At 41.3% G+C, this 16283-nt stretch overlaps 1 protein-coding gene across 4 annotated transcripts in view; it reads left to right on the top strand.

Annotated features, from left to right (window-relative positions):
• The first annotated feature begins 3150 nt into the window (after positions 1-3150).
• Positions 3151-16283, top strand: part of magi1b (membrane associated guanylate kinase, WW and PDZ domain containing 1b) — a 62310-nt gene continuing 49177 nt past the window's right edge. For 3 of the 4 annotated variants that reach the window (XM_088388991.1, XM_088388988.1, XM_088388987.1), the window contains exon 1: positions 3151-3945. In XM_088388991.1, coding sequence (XP_088245117.1) covers positions 3648-3945 — 298 coding nt within the window. In that variant the 5' untranslated portion in view covers positions 3151-3647. The remainder of the gene's footprint in view (positions 3946-16283) is intronic. The other variant, XM_088388989.1, reaches the window with a different exon arrangement.

The following is a 16283-nucleotide window of genomic DNA, read 5'->3' as shown; positions in this document are numbered from 1 at the left end:
CATCAAACTGTGATACAGGTGGTAAAAACAAGTTTAACCGGTTTCCGTTAAACTCGATGGTGGTGCGGCGACCAAATCAAGACATCTGACGTTTCCTTTTAAACTGCAGACAGCATGTTAAGTTTTACTACGTTAAGGCAATTCCGAAAGACTACTGTACTATCCGTCATTAAAGTAATGAAAGCACCAAATATGTGCAGCTTCTGGAGACCGTCCATGCTTTATTGCTGGAATAGTTGCCAGGTCTGCAAACGTGACTGTAAGCAATAAAAACTTGCGTATCATGCGCATAATTCACTCCTGGATAGTGATGCCTACTACTGAACCACATTTTGCTACACTACAATAGTGGAAATATCACCGAAAAAAGCCCCCATGTCATATGACAACCCACTCTCATAATCTGATGGCCTATTTGGGTTCATCGTTAATCTTACTGAGCTTTACAGCGGTGCTTTGGTTCAAAGAAGGATTTCTCACTCTTTCTCCCACTTTCTGTCAATCTACGCTCGCTCTCTCATTCTCTCTAAGGCTTACAATGGAGAAGGCATTATCTGGCCACAGAGGTAAAGAAGATTAAAGTGAAATTTAAAGCAAAAAAAAAAAAAGTTCTGTGCATTTACAAGGCCAATTGTTAAGTGATGAGCAAATAAATGATGGGTCAGTGACTTCTACAAGTCTCACTTGAATCCAGCAAGAGGGGGGAGGGAGTTTAGGTTGAGTCGCAGTATAGAGCTTCGGCAATAAGAGCATTGCGTGGTTTGATTTATTTATGAATGATGCCAATGCGGCTTTACAGATGTGAGAAATGGTGCATCAGAGGACAGTCATGCCATTTTGAGCAAGCGGTCATGTGGGGCTTAAACGCAACGCTTGACTACACGGCATGTCTAATCATTAGCGACATCAAAAAGCACTTTCTGTCGAGATTTTAAGAAAATCTTTATGTGCTCTTATTCCTATCATCAGTTTTTCTATTTTCTACATTATTTTTCCTTATTAGGGTCACAGGTGAGCTCAAGTTTATCCAAGCTGATTATGGGTGAGAGGTGGGTTACAGTTTTAAAACCACAACCCACCGCAGGGCAAAGGTCACAAACCACTGTTCCAAGTCTTGGAAAAAAAAAGTATGCAGGCCATGTGTAAAACAGTGGCCAGGGAAGGGAGGGGCCACCAAGTAGGCTCTGCCCACCCCTGGACACCTTTTAGCTCCCCCCCTGGTTTTACACTGCTGTGACGACTGTGTGGTTTGGGCTTGGGTTGCTCTCTTTGAATTTTATTGTTACTTTGTTTGTGCCTTCACTGCTTTCTGGTTTGTGTACTTATAAAAAGACATCCACATGAACAACATTAATCAAATCTGTTTTCACTGGCCAAAGGGAAAGGAAACGATGAATGGACAGTTTTGAGATAATCATTCAAGAATTCCTCATTACTTAATCGGCGCAAGGGCTGACTCTGGCTGTCTGAAAGCTCGCGTGCACCATGCTGGGATTTTATATGCTCATTTTGCAGATACAGTATTTCGCTTGTAAATCTAGTTTACAATATCCCATATCGCGCGGAAGACCTTTCGTTTGTAAACCATGCAATTTACTGCCGAAGGTTAATTCACACGGAAGGCACGGCACAGATGTCTAATGGTGAAATTCATGGACGCATGCATGAGAGTGAAAGGAGGCGATGGCGTGACACTGACTTGCAGTGAAACAGCAAATGCCAGGATGAATATGTTGACATATCTGGACTGATGGATGAAGTACAGGAAGAACGTTGGAGCCAGTGGCTTGTGTCGATCCGATTTGGGTGATATTTGTGACTGCAAGTTGGCACAGAAGCTTTTGTGTCTTGCACCGTTCTGTAGTTCTTCTGCTTGATGTATTTTTCATTAGTGAAGAACCATGTGAGTGCTGTTTTACTCAATCGTCTCCTGCAGAAGAACAAGGAGCTTCATAATTTATCATACTCGCGTCTTGGGTTGTGCTCAAAGTCTCTAATTATTATAGCTTATTTGATTATCAGTTGCTTTAAAGGGCTACTTTGTCCCTCAAATATGATCACAAAGGCTGAGTTGGTAATGATTAAAGATAAGATTGTAACACTTAGCATTTCTATGAATTCTGGCCCATGTTCTTCTGCTCCAGGAGACCAAGACTGCTTTCACTGGTATTTTTAGATTTGGGAAAAGCTCATCTGAGGCTCCCTAGGTGAGAAGTTTCGCCATTTGATTTCAATTCAGCCCATCCTGTCTTCCACTCGTTTTCTCTCACACCTTCCTCGCAGGTGAGGTGTCGCTCTTTGGATGAGGGGGCGTGGTCGCCGGGCAATCGCTTGCGTGCACGCAAAGTCAATTTGGGGTCTTCAATTAATGTCAAGGCTTGTTTTTAGTTTATCTTCATGTAGATTAGCTATTCCATTAATATTTTTTTCCTCGGCTCATTAGGAAAATACTATTCAAGGGGAACAACAGGCAGCGTTGCGACAGACATACGTGAGCAGCTTCCGTTCTAAAATAAAAAATGCACTTCAACTTGTCCAACCTGAAATGCAGCAATCTTGAGTAGCACCGAGGACCACTGAGTTCTCAACAGATTATGTAGAATATTAATAATGGAGAAGTTCCTTGTGAAATATCACTTCATTGATATTGACCATGGCATTCATAAGCACTGTGGCAGGGTGGTAATTAAAACTATAATGTGTTTATTGTAACTTTCATTGGCTTGCACTCACGGCTAAACTCTGCCAGCCACACATGCGCATTTGTATTGACGCTGCCTTCAAGTCCTCCCAATAGTGTGCGTCAAATCAAAATAATTTTGAATGAACAATTGAAATCTCACGTGTATGCAAGTGTCAAGAGTCATTGTTCATATAATTGCTATTTATTTCAATGCTGCTTTTAAAGTCTTCTAAAATTTAAACTCACATTTCACATACCGCAATTCTTTAAGTCGACGCAAGTCAGATAGTGTAGCTGGCGCAGTTCCTGACAGGCGGATTTAAAGTTATCACTAACAGTTTCTCCACAATTAATGGATATTAATGCATTTAACACAAATAATGTTATTTATTTATAACGAATATATTTTCACGCGACTCGTCCCACGAGTATTTCCGACGCACAAACCTCAAGTACAATATTTCCCACAGCACTTGAATGTAGCACAAGCACAGCACATCCCTGGTGCGTCGCTTATGAGGAGCTCCGAGTCAGAAGCAGAACAAGCGTCGTACCTGGTCAAACCAGCCCTGAGCCCGGGACCAAGGGGCCAACGATCGGGAAAGGATAACGGCGAATACTTCTTGCAAAAGTGAAGAAAAGACAAATAGAAGTGAGTCCAGGCGTCAGTGGGGTAATTGCGAAGTGGGACGGTAGTTCATGCAATCTTATTATGGCCCGTTCAAATAAGGACTAAATCTAAAGACATGCTGAAGATCGAAGACTATCCACAGCGTGAGAAGTAATTTCCAAGGGAACGGGAATGGCTTGATTCAACGCTGCGTGCGATACTACTGTCAGAGGTGCTCATGTTTCTGTGGAAGCGACACAAAGTTTGCTGCGCTTCACTTGGAAATAAAGCCACTTTTCTTTTGGTGACTATTTGAACACACCCTAGCGGCATCGTCCGTGCCGCCGTCCCAAAATGTCCAACACTGCGTTGAGGAAGAACCACTGGACCTCCCGGCTCAACGAGTGTTCCGTGTCCAAAGATGTCCACGGGGGCTTGAACGTCCCACTGCGCGGCGGTGCGGAGAATGGAGAGTTTGCGTTTATCGGGCAACTCAAGCCGAATCAAGTGCTTTACAACAGTGGACAATTAAATGACGGAGAGCTTCTTTTGGAGGTGGAGAACCTTCCCATCTCAGGATTACCCCTGTATGACGTACATACCCTCATCAAGAACTGCCAAGGTTCCGTCAGGTTAAAAACTGTCAGGCCAGGTAAGCTGTCACCGACACACGTAAAAGCCACCAAGTTGCTCATGTTATTGAAATGCATAAGAAATGCAAATTTTTCATGAAATTACAGATGCGTAACTAGTCGTTTGGCTTTGACGCCGACCCATGCACGTTTATCTAAATGCATTTAATCAAGCGCTGGACAAAAGGTGACTCTGCCACTTCTGCTTTTGTGATTTACAATTTTGCGACACTTTACTTTGCCTGGCAGACAAGGCAAAGTTGGTTCACTCAATCAATAGCACGACACATTATTTTTATAAACGAAACAGATAAAAATATGATTAGGAAAAGCAAACGAGAACATAAGGTATTTATCCTAGTTGCATAACTTATGTTCAACTCTGTGCAGGGAATACTCTCACAAAGATTTTGAAAATTGTTTATCATCAACTGAAAAGTGGTAATTTGATAAAACTCAATTCTTTCTTGAGCCAAATAAGGTCCATCTAGAGGACTGTCATCCACAAGTCAACCATTGCAATGTTTGTAATAGCAAAAGTTATCAAAAATGACAATTGAATCGCACCCAGAGTGCAATAATTTTGAAAATCGGATAATCGATTCCAGACAAATATAAAATTTGTCAATGGTTTTCACGTTGCCTTTTTATTTGCACCTTACTACTTTTGATTAAGGGAAGGAATGAATAGATGCATATCTTTTTAAGTTAATTTAGCATGCTCAGAGAAAGTGTTGGGCCTGTGGATTATTTTGGTTGTTTGATAGACTGACATTTTTTTTTATTACAAGAATAGGTAACAGCAGACTAGTGTGGCTGGTCTGTCTCGTTCATGGTCATCTTGACCCGGCAGGGCCCAGTTGGTTTGACACTGAGCCACTCTGACAGCTTCCTAGCGAAGCATGGCAAACTGCTGAAGGGACGAGCGGGACTCCATTCGGAATTATGCTAACTTCATGTTGCGACAGTAAAAAGAGCTACAGGATGAGTTTTTGAATTTGTGAACGACCATGTGTAAAAAGAACATTAAACATTATAAATCTATACATGTATGATAGAAAACAGTTACCTCAACGTAACAATGAAAAGTCAGGTAAACAAAGCATGTTTTTCTACCCCCACTCTTTTCAACAAATTACAATTTTTTTGCCATTCTTTCTTTCGTTCTTTCTTTTGGGGTGGTTACACAACAGTGTCACACTACATGTAGTGATTCAGTAACCACACCTCCTACACACGTTGTACTTGAATTACTAGCAAAAGAGTCTTGGAGGGACAAATTGATCAAAACAGCTCTGCTTGATGGAGATGGTGCTCAATTGAACAATAATTTACAGTCTTTGTGCGTTCTGACTTCTCAGTAGTATTCCTCACTCAATGATTTGGAAAAGAGCCAGCACAGTATCTGTAATAAAACTGAATTGAAAGTATTACACAAATCTCAGTTAAATTAAGAATAAGCATCTCTGAGGCAATTCAATTAAGAATAAGCAAAAACATACTTTTCCAATTCTTGCCAGCTCCGAGTTGCATCTTTTCTCTGGCCCATCTGGGAATGTCGGGTGTCTCTGCCATACGACGACATCACGTGATCTCATTCCATTTGGAAGCTTTTAATAATTCACGCTGTCTGGGAATTTCCTTCCCTAATCGCTTTTAATTGGGAAAATATGCTTGACTATGAAGGCCATCTGTAAAATCAGGTTGACCTAATTTTACCCACAACTTGTGCCAGTTTCTCACTTTCATCAAGTGAGATGCGAAGAGGGAATACGTCTGCGGCGGCACCCTACAATTGGGGAAGCTCTGCGCTCGCTGACTGTCAAGTGTGTTCCGATTGTGTCGATTTTACCGTCTATTGATCCTACAAGGCTATTTAATAGGATTATGTAATCATGCTACTCTGGCATACAAAGTAGCTGATAATAACGCAATGTTTTTGTGGGATTTCAATGTTGGAAATACTCTAAAGTGAAATAGATAATGATTATAATACAACTTCTCAAAATTATGACGGTGCAGCTTGTGCTTTGTTTGTAATGAATCAGTGCATCATCACCAAAATTTGACAGGTGTAACCACACTTTTTGAGCCATCTTCATTGAACACCAACCAAAGGTTGATCCCAGACTGGTTTTGATTTGTTTTCCAATGATGGCGTGATGATTTGTCACACCCCATCAGTCATAAACTTGTTGAGGACTCAATTATGCATCTTTTTCAAATTGTGGCTTGCTAATTAGATAGCCTCAGGATGATTCCATTAATGCTCTTTCGTGTGTGCATTCGTGCCATTGTTCATGACAGAGTTTGATTGTGGAAGTGCTTATTTCCTTTTCTTGCAGGCGGACACCATTTCTTTCCCTCAACAATTCTTCCGCCTTTGTATCCTCTGATCGTGGTTCAAGGACTCCTATTTCCTTATCCCAAGCTTGGTTTAAGCAAAGATCGCTGGCTTTAATTTCCCCACATGTGATTTTATTTTTTTTCTTTCCTATATGAGCATGTGGACAGGAGTGAGAAATGTAAGATGTGTTAAGTATAAGCGCCTTACCTAGCTCAGGGTGAAATTGTCGTCGCTTCATTTTAAGCTCTCCATTGAAACCTAGCAAACCTTCCAGCTATGGTCTTTGACTAATATGCTGCGCATTTTTGTAAGACTTACATTTGCAAAGCCGCTGTTTGCTGAAGAATTGACTTTCTTTTGCTAATTAGCTCAATTAGAGGCGACTGTATTGTGCGAGAGGATGAGTTGGTCATGCATGGTACTTCCACGCGATGTCAGAGGCGGAGAATGCCAAACTAATTTGCCATGGTGAGAATAAAACCACTGAGATGACTTCCTGGAAACTGCTTTTGTGTGTTGCCCTTAAAATCTATTTCATAATTTTAACCCTTTAGACCAGCAAGCCGTATTTTGACATAGTAAATAGTTTATTTAAAAAAACTCATGGGGTGAAAAAGTCAAGTCTCCCAATCTCATCTTTGAAACACTTGGGTTAATTAAAGTCATGAGCTTCAACATGAGTTGGACAAATCTATCCCAGGGGGCAGCTCTAAATTCCGACTATTCCTCTTGAGTCTCTGTTGCGTAATCTCACAGCTCTCACAGGTGCTAGATTTTAATCCCGAAACTCATGACAAATGTTCTACTTGTATATCATGAGTTATGAAAACGTATGCGGACACCAAACACTTCATGGAGACATTTAAAAAGGAATTTGCATTTGAAGCGGCGGGCGGATGCTTCACAACCTCCTCTTATTGTCCACCGTCACATGGGTTGAGCATTCCTGTGTTCTTTGTACCGTGTCCAGGAATGGGATCATACGGGTCTGCTCTCGTTTGAAATGTGTGCATGGCAGCCAGGCTAATGTGACCAAGAATTTGTGTTAGCTCAGCTACTGGGAAGAAAAACAATACGGTGATGCTTTCATGGGGCTTGGCGAGAAATGCTTTGATTTTGTAATATCGATGGCAAATTTCCCTTTTCGATACACCCAGAAAAATGTCAAGTGTCACGTTGTAATGGTTCTGCTTGACGGTGAACAGCACCATGTGTAATGCATCTTTCTGTGGGTGGCTGTGAAAGGGAGACTTTGTTAGGTCAGGAGTAAAATAAATAAGTCGAGAAAGATCTGAAGCAGGGAAGACAGACAGGTCCACATATGTTACATATCAGCTACAGCAAGGCAAGGGGAACTTGATAAAGTCTTTAAATCATCTGTTACTGTAATCTGAATTTCAAAAATGTAACAAACAAATAGAATTCCTTATTGGGACATTGACTGCTGAATTCATGCAGAACTATCACCGGAGACATTTTCATCTTTCTGACGGTTCTCTCTGATTTTCAAATGTTGGCTGCAGAAGTTGACATTTTAGGTCAGTGCAGAGTTTCAGAACAGCCCTCATTACCTGCCCAGGCATAGGTGCCCATAGGTGCAGGCAGCCAGACCACGAACATCAAACTGTCACCCATTACTACGATTGAAATACTCCCCGTTAGTATTTCAGAAGCACTCGCTTGAAATAAGCGTCAGGTTATACCTACGCAGCGTGCGTAAAGCGTGACAGCTTAGTGATAGAATTTTAATTAGATGAGCAGCGTCTAATTTGCCAAGACAGGAAAAGGATGGCGTCTTAATTGAGTCTTGATTAGGAGGTCACTGGTAGTCTCTGTTCTAGTGGTGTCTCAAAGTGGCATTTTGTTGATATAATGATATAATTTATTTATACTATAGCACATTTCACAATGGTTGCAGCATAACAAAGTGCTTTAAATATATATATTTTAAAATAGTACAATGCATAATTTGACTCAAACATAAATATGGCCAATCAAACAAACATTTGTCATGGTCGAGATACAGTTTGCATAAAAAAAAAAAAAAAAGATAATTTCACTTTCTAATATTTTAATTCAGGCTCCTGTTTTCAAAATGTTTTGTTGTTGAAAAATCTCTTGTGTAAGCTACTTTAAGTTGTTTTTTGTTTCAGTTCAGACACATAGCTGCTCTGCCGCCATCGTTGCTTGCTCTTGCTTTTACAGACAATATTAAGTGACGGCTGCAACAAATGTGGTGTCGACTAAATGGGGGGGATGTGTGTCACCGCTTGCCGTGGCCACCATGACAAGTCCAGTCTGATACCCAAAGGAAAAGGGTGCCAAGCACTATTATGACTTGTCACATAGCTACTAGTACTCATCATCATCCCCCCACCGTCTCTTCATTAATCGGGAGCACATTGACCGACTGAAGCGGGTCTTCATGTGAAGCTGCTAATATCCACACAAATTACGTCTCTGGTCTTCAACTTAAGTAGCGTGCAAGAGCACAAGCTCAGGCACATGCATGAAAAAGTGACCCCCCCCCCCCCCTCCCTTGCTCGCCACTGTTCAGGAATGCACTGTTTACACAGCCGGCACCATCCTACGTCAGTATTTTACTGTTTAAGGTGTCTGCCGGGTGTCACTGACATCTATTATGCTATCAAGCAACCATTGCTGTTTTGCCAGTGGATCTAAAGATATGGAAAAAAACCCAATCCCATTTTAAAGTTTTAATATTTTCTCAGATTTACTTTTAGTGAGTCTGAAATGATGTCATAGTGACACAGTCTATACTTCCCCACTTGACATGATTTGGAGATAAGAGCTGTTTTCATACATCTGCCACTTGTGTTCCTTGCGATGGCTTATCAAAAGGGACTGGGCTCGGAATGCTGATGGCGGCGGAGACTCGTCTCATATCTTTCCTGCTAGAATTGAATCTCTTGTGATGTCAAAGCAATGTGCTCCATCAGTACACAAGAAATGTAAAAATAAATAACTTTTCTCTATATCTTAGATACCTGAGATGTATCGCTTAAATCTACTTAAGAGCCTTCTGTTTTCAAATCAAGATGTGTCCCCATGTCCTCAAGCCCGACGAGGCGTCGAGACTCATAAATTGGAGAAGAAATCAAATTAGGCTGTTGGGTTTTCAGGCATAGGGATGCACTGTTTCTTTTCAGGGGCACTTTATTTGTATTCATCTTGATGGTGATAGCTTTATAAGAATATGGCTGGAGCTGCCTTGGTGTGTGCTTGCGTGCTGAGTCACCGTGCGTGTGGTAGTCCTACTCTCTGTCACAGCCGCTCTGGGGATTAACCAGCGCATGACAGGACTGTCTGCCGGTGTTTCCTCACAAGTGGAGAAAAGTGGATTTTGGGGGAGGATAGGTTTATTGGGTGTTGAATTGTGTTGCCCCCCCCCATCCCACCCCGCCTCGAACAATGCTATCAGAGACAACAGCTGGAAAACAAGTGTAGAGGTGATAAGACGAGTCGTGTCAAGCATTGTCGTTTTACCAAGCCTCTCGTGCTTTTTTTTTTTTTTCTTTTTCCTAAGGGCATTTTTTTTTTTTTTTTTTTTTTTTTAATCCCCCGCCCCTAATTCCTGCCTTGCTTCCTCAAACCATTGTGTTGCCTTTCTACACTGAGGTACTCCTGGTATTTCCTGCATGGTAGGGCGGAGGTTTTTCACACAGTTGGGACATGGTGCTTTTGAACACATTTGGATTTATCCGGCGGGTGTGTTTCAAGATCAACATCATGTGATGTCTTACAAAATCGTGACTGTTTACATCACAGCCGTCATTCTTGAGCTGTTTGTGTTTGGTTAATTATACAAGGAGTGAGTGATTCAGTGGCACTAACAAAATGGCTCTCGTTTTCACAACTTCAAATCACTTCTGGCACCACGGTGTCCCAAAAAATTTTATTTTCTATCAAAGATGAGTTGTAGCTTAGACTGTACTCAACTGTTGTGAGGCAGCAAAGGAGGATTGCAGACATACATTCACACACAAATTCACACTGTCACAGAGGGGTGAGGATTGACCCCACTTTGCCTTCACAGGAGTGAAGTCAGTGACCCACTTGGAAGTCCCTTTGGAAGACACTGTTGGAATCCTAGTCAACCAATTTGGGTTGTTGTTTTTGTTTTAGAGACAGTTATCATTCAGGTGTTGTTTACCCAACACTGGACCAAGTAAATTTTGAGGAAAATTGTCAATTTGGCTCTTTGTTTGCACATTTCTACTATATGTAAAAAAAAAAAAAAAAGGTTGTAGCTTCCATTAATTTTTTATTTTTTTATTTACTTATTTATGTTTATTTTTTCTTATAAACATTAAGATTTATTCAGCTTGTTTCTTTGTTACTATTGCTGAGTAGCCAAGTCTTCAATCATCTTGTCCGTTTGGTTAAAGTGTTCTATATTTCCCCATGTGGAAAAGCCAGTCTGGCAGGTTAGGATGAAACTGCAGCATATTTGTGCTGCACCTGTCAGCGACTGCGCTGCAGAATGCAGCGGAAGCTACAAGCAATGTAGAAGGAAACTGCCGCCACCCAAAAAAAAAAATAAAATAAAAAATCTTCGGTGCTCCATAACATGATTTATATTATCATGGCAATCCATGATCTGGAGATTAGACTCCACACATGTAGTAGATATGTTCCCTACCCTGGTTCTAAAACTTGATTTATACATGTGGCAATAGGATCAAGTGTGTGCAAACATGTCCCCGACTGGTGTCAGGTGACATTTTAGTTTCCATGACAACAAGGCCTTAAATCCACAGGCGCCGGTCATCTCCAAGGGCTTGGCCGATAACGAAATAAAATCTTCCGGGATGCGTGCACACTCCCATGTGCATGACGTTGGGAATCAGTAGATAAACATTGGTGGCCAAAGCAGAAGCTTTCAGTCCCGTGATGTTGCAGCCAAATAACTTTATTTAGTTGTGTGAGTATGGACAGACCACATTCCTTTGTACAGACGGAGAGGTATAACAGACTTGTTGTCCACATCTGCTTAGAGTGGTGTCACTTTGATGTGAGAGTGACTGATAAATGGAGACTTTGTAGAATTCAGGAACGCGTCAATGTAACAAATGTTTCCAATAAGCGCAAAGACATAACAGTGAGGGTAACATTCTTTGACTGCTCGCGATACCACCAATGTTTTGATTACAAAACACACCAAATGCTCCAAGTAGTACTTTTAGTTTCAAATAAAATAGTTGAATAATTCAAGAGGGATCCAAACAAATGATGTCATATCTTTGCTCTCCATTGTCAAAGAAAGCTTTGTTCAATTTAGTTAATCTTTACCCCAACCGTTGGCTGGCCTGGTGTGTGTGCTGTACATGTGGTGAGTTATGGCCTCCTGCAATAGCTGTGCGCCCCCTAGGGGGCGCACCCCACATTTGACCATAAAGTGTCTTGCTGCACAAGACATAGACACGATTGCCATGGGACTGACAATGAGGTGAAATAGAGCCGAGCGCACAAGATGAGATGGCAAACGTTTTTAGCCGGAGTTGGGCCGCACGTTCGAAACAAATCAACTGTGATCGGGCTTTCCCCACCTCTCAAACCAAAACCGCCCTCCTCCCCCGAGACTCATTCCACCATTCAAACTGAAATCACTCCCTGTCACGTTGTTCTCCTCCACCTCTTTTTATCCGTGACTCCCACAGTTGGCTCTTTCATCCCTGACCGATCATCCCATGTTCACTTGTGGCTGTTATCTAATGAGGGCAAAGTAGCTCTGAAAGAATGTTAGCTTCAAAACTGTTAATTCCAGCATTGAAGTGAAGGAACATACTCCTTTTGGCCTTCATCTTGGGTCAGTGTCACCTCAAAGCCCCGCCTCCCTGCCATGGATGTTCAAATTTCTTTGTATTCCCAAACCAAACAGTGGCCATGTTGACATTTTTCTTGTGGACCCCGTCACTTTTTTTTCCCCTCACACATCAGGCAAAGCTTAATTGTGGAAAGGTCAAACAAGGGTGACAGTGGGGGAGAAGATTGAGCTGTTCTTTACATTTTTATTTAGGCTAGTGAAATTTTATTTGGCGCATTTTATGAAAAGGAATCAATCCTACAACTCATATTGTGTAGGACTTTTTAATTAGGGGTGTTCTACCCTGCCTTGTTAACAGCATGGCTTCACCACGAGGTCTCCTCTCACAGCTTAATTAGAGAGGAAGGTTGTTTGAGGACAGCACAGCGGACCACTGGAGCCAGCAGATGGTAACTGTGTGTGTTTGTCCCATTTCAGGCCACCTGGGTCCTCCACCTCTCACCCTCACGTTCTTCTTTGCAACAATTCACTAGTTTGATCCCGGATAGTGCGAGTGTGTGTGTGTGTGTGTGTGCGTGTGTGTGTGTGTGTGTGTGTGTGTGTGTGTGTGGTGGGGGGTTCATCCCTCTTCTCTCTTCATCGCTCATGTCTGTCTGATACTTTATTCTCCCCCCTGCTGTGTCTTCACTGGTTTTGATTGATTGCTTTTAGTAAGCTAATAGCGTCACATTTATCACCCCCCTGCGGATAGATTTGAAAAACGAGGACTCCCCATCAATAAATTTGACTTGGCATTTCAAAAGAAGATTTAGTTGACGATTGAATGCACCTGTGTACTGTGTAGTATTTCTTCAGAAGACAGTACTGTATTTATTTCCCTCAGGGGATACTTGATTTTAAAAAAGGACTGAGCTGCCATTTAAGGGACTACGTCTGCGAGAGCATTTTGAACTGGAAACGCAAACATGCAAATATTATATATACCGTATTTTCCGCACTATAAGGCGCACCGGATTATAAGGCGCTCCTTCAATGAATGGCCCATTTTAAAACTTTGTCCATATATAAGATATATACATTTGTCCCGCAGGCCGGACTATGGACACGCCTGCTGTAGTGGCTCAATATTGGTCCATATGTAAGGCGCACCTGATTGTAAGGCGCTCTGTCAGCTTTTGAGAAAATTGGAGGGTTTTAGGTGCGCCTTATAGTACGGAAAATACGGTATATATATATTTTTTTACTAGAAGTGGAGCTTTGTTTAGGTGAAACATGCGATGCATTTTTTTTGTGGTTACATCCACAGTGGTGGGGTTCTAGTGGTGGAATGATGGTCACACTTTAGTCTGTTCATTGATTCAACAGAGAATCATCACTTGCCCAAGGTATGAAAAGAACACAAAAGTTGTATTTATACGGCATGGTCCATGTGACAAAATAGTGACGTAAATTCATTTTGTTCGTCACGGCAGCGTTCAGAGAAAAAAGAAAACGTGGCATATGGTATGTTGATGAAAATTGCATATAGCATATCTGACAATGTGACTGCAGCGTAAAGAACCAGATGTGATAACCGTGCACGAGTAATGTATGCATACCATCGACTGCACAAAAAAACAGCTCTAAAGCTATACTGCTGCTATACACCATTAAATATAGTCTAAAAATAGATATTAAGTGTGGGGATCATTAAATAAGGAAAATGCAGAAGTATGTGTCTCGTGGAAATCGTAAAATCCAAAATCCTCCCTCAGTCGGAATGAAGCATTTTGGACTTGCAGTGTCAATTTAGCAAAGGTGAAGTTGAAACACGCCATCTAAAAACACGTGTTCAAAGGACACACATGATGACTTGATACTGTATGTTGTGGGACCTGTTTTTCTAGAGTTCTCTGATGTCACATGCAGCTTGTTTCTGTCTTCACGCTATACAGGCCAGCTTGGGTTTCAGTGCACAATTGCACATGCAGGCACTGAATTCTCCGCCCGCACAGACTTTGATCTTCCATCATATCAAGTTTTCAGGCAGTTAGGCTGCTTTCAAGGCCTTTGTCTATTCAACTCTTATGAACATTATTTTTTTTTGGGGGGGGGTATCTGCACAAACAACAGATGTGCTCTGTTCCCAGACCACCACTTATATTTTCAAAAGAATGCTATGTTCTCAACCCCTTGACATTACTTAACAAGAAACATATCCTGAGAGAACTTTTTTTAAAATTCAAAATCAAAACAAAACTCCACCCATGGCTAGTTATATTGCAACTGACATGTTTGTCTTGAGTCTTTTAAACCCGAGCGATGTTTTCATACCTAAACTGCCCTTCATGTTAAAAGGACTATGTTTATGCGTCATTTTTTTTTTTCTTTACACCACCTGTACATGTTCACTCGCTGCTTGGCTGAGGATGCGGGAAAGTCATCTGATCTCTTTCTAAATTCCCACACTACTGAGACACAAAGAATCCTTTTTTTTTTTTTATGCTGACCAAGGATGAGGTCATCCTTTTGACATTTTCCCCGGGCTTAAGCTGAGGTAAATAAAAATTTTCATTAGCTGTGTTTGCCATCTGTGAATGATCAGCGCTTCAAAAGTTTGCTTTAGGTACAGTAGAAGGACAAATGTTCCTTATGATACATCCTGCCTTATTTGAATTTATTTGAACCCTACCAAATTTAATGACACAGAGTAACGTATTATGAGTTTAGTGATGACAAGTTACATGTTTGATTGAATTCTTTCTATCATCGTGCTTTTTCTTGTGGTGCCTGCCTCACTATTTGTTTATTATTCCAGCAATGCTTTCAGGAGAGTCGAGGTCACGTATAGGTTGCATGTTAAAAAGCCGGAGGTGGTGGTGCAACATGAGACAGCCACTAATCCCTCTGCTTTGCTTTTTCGAGACGTGGTCACTTCAAAAGTGAAGTGATGTAATATAGCGAGTGAAGACTGATTGTGGTCACGTTGTGGTCATTTCACGAGGGCTTGGTCAGCCATGCAGGAAAGTTCACTGCACGTGGGAACATGAAAACTGGAATAGTTCCAATTTTGCAAGCATGACCTAAGAGGCATTTTTTTATTTTATTTTGTCGAGCGTTTATTTATTTATTCTTATTTATTTATTTGTTATTTATTTATTTGAATATCTATTTGTTTATCAATTTCTATTTATTTATTGCAGATGAGCAATGATGGACTTGTAACTAAATTATGGTTCATCACTGTGTGAAATCATTTCTATGACTATTCTTTACTCGAGCTTTAGTAAGTTGAAGAATATCAAATCTAATTGGTCTTATTTGTTTCATTATATCTCTGCCAACGTGGAACAATGCTGGAATACGCTTAAGTGATCACACGGGGGACGCTTCAGTCGCCGGCCACTAAATGCTGTCAGCAAGCTCGTATACACGGTGAGAGGAGAATCTATAGGAAAACATGTCACGCTACAGCTACACCAATCAATTTCTGGCTGTCCTCGTTTTATTAGTGTATGTGGAGGCTTTTCAACTTGATAGCATACTGTATGTGTGCGTCCATTAAATGACAGTCAAAACTGCTCATTAAAGTAAAGTTAGTGCACAACCAGGGGGCAGAGCCACTGTAAATAAATCTGCCAGAACCGTCCCCTGTTCTGCCCTTAAACATGATTAGAAGAGTTCAAAACAGAACTATTGATCAGAGGGAGCAGAGGCTATACATCGTTGGCTAGTAGGCGTGTTTAACAAATAATTAACTTCATTAGGAGGGCACAGGGATGATTGTTTGCCTGAGTCGTGCATCCCGAAGTGGAGCTCTGCGAGTTTAGTTTTTGGCCCAGAATGATGGAGAAGTGATGCAGATGCATGCTGAATTGTGTCGTAGTGGACTTTTATGTTGTCCGAAGGCGAGCGTGTATGGTTGGTCAGTTGCCAGAGTGTATTTTCCCAAACTGTCCGCCATCGTTATTTGCAACACAAATGCTGCCTGTTCAAATCGGCAGCAAAAGGGTAATTAGTTTATTTAAAATGCAGACGGCTGTGCAGCAGATATAGTTTCCTGTTCTGTTAAGATTTACTCAATTATGTGCTCTTTTTTTTTTTAAGATTTAGATGGAGCCAGACTCATTGTTCCTCAAGCATCGTCTGACGCTCGTGGCCATCTGCAGTTTTAGATGATGTTGACCCTTTGCAGTTTGTCCTCTTGGAACAGTGGACAGAGCAAAAACAAAAATAAAATAAAA

This window comes from Syngnathus floridae, chromosome 11 (genome assembly GCF_059516105.1).
Source record: "Syngnathus floridae isolate MCC-2025c chromosome 11, RoL_Sflo_1.0, whole genome shotgun sequence".
Lineage (NCBI taxonomy): Eukaryota > Metazoa > Chordata > Actinopteri > Syngnathiformes > Syngnathidae > Syngnathus > Syngnathus floridae.
Note: the sequence above shows the minus strand (reverse complement) of the source record. Positions and strands in the feature narration are given on the sequence as shown.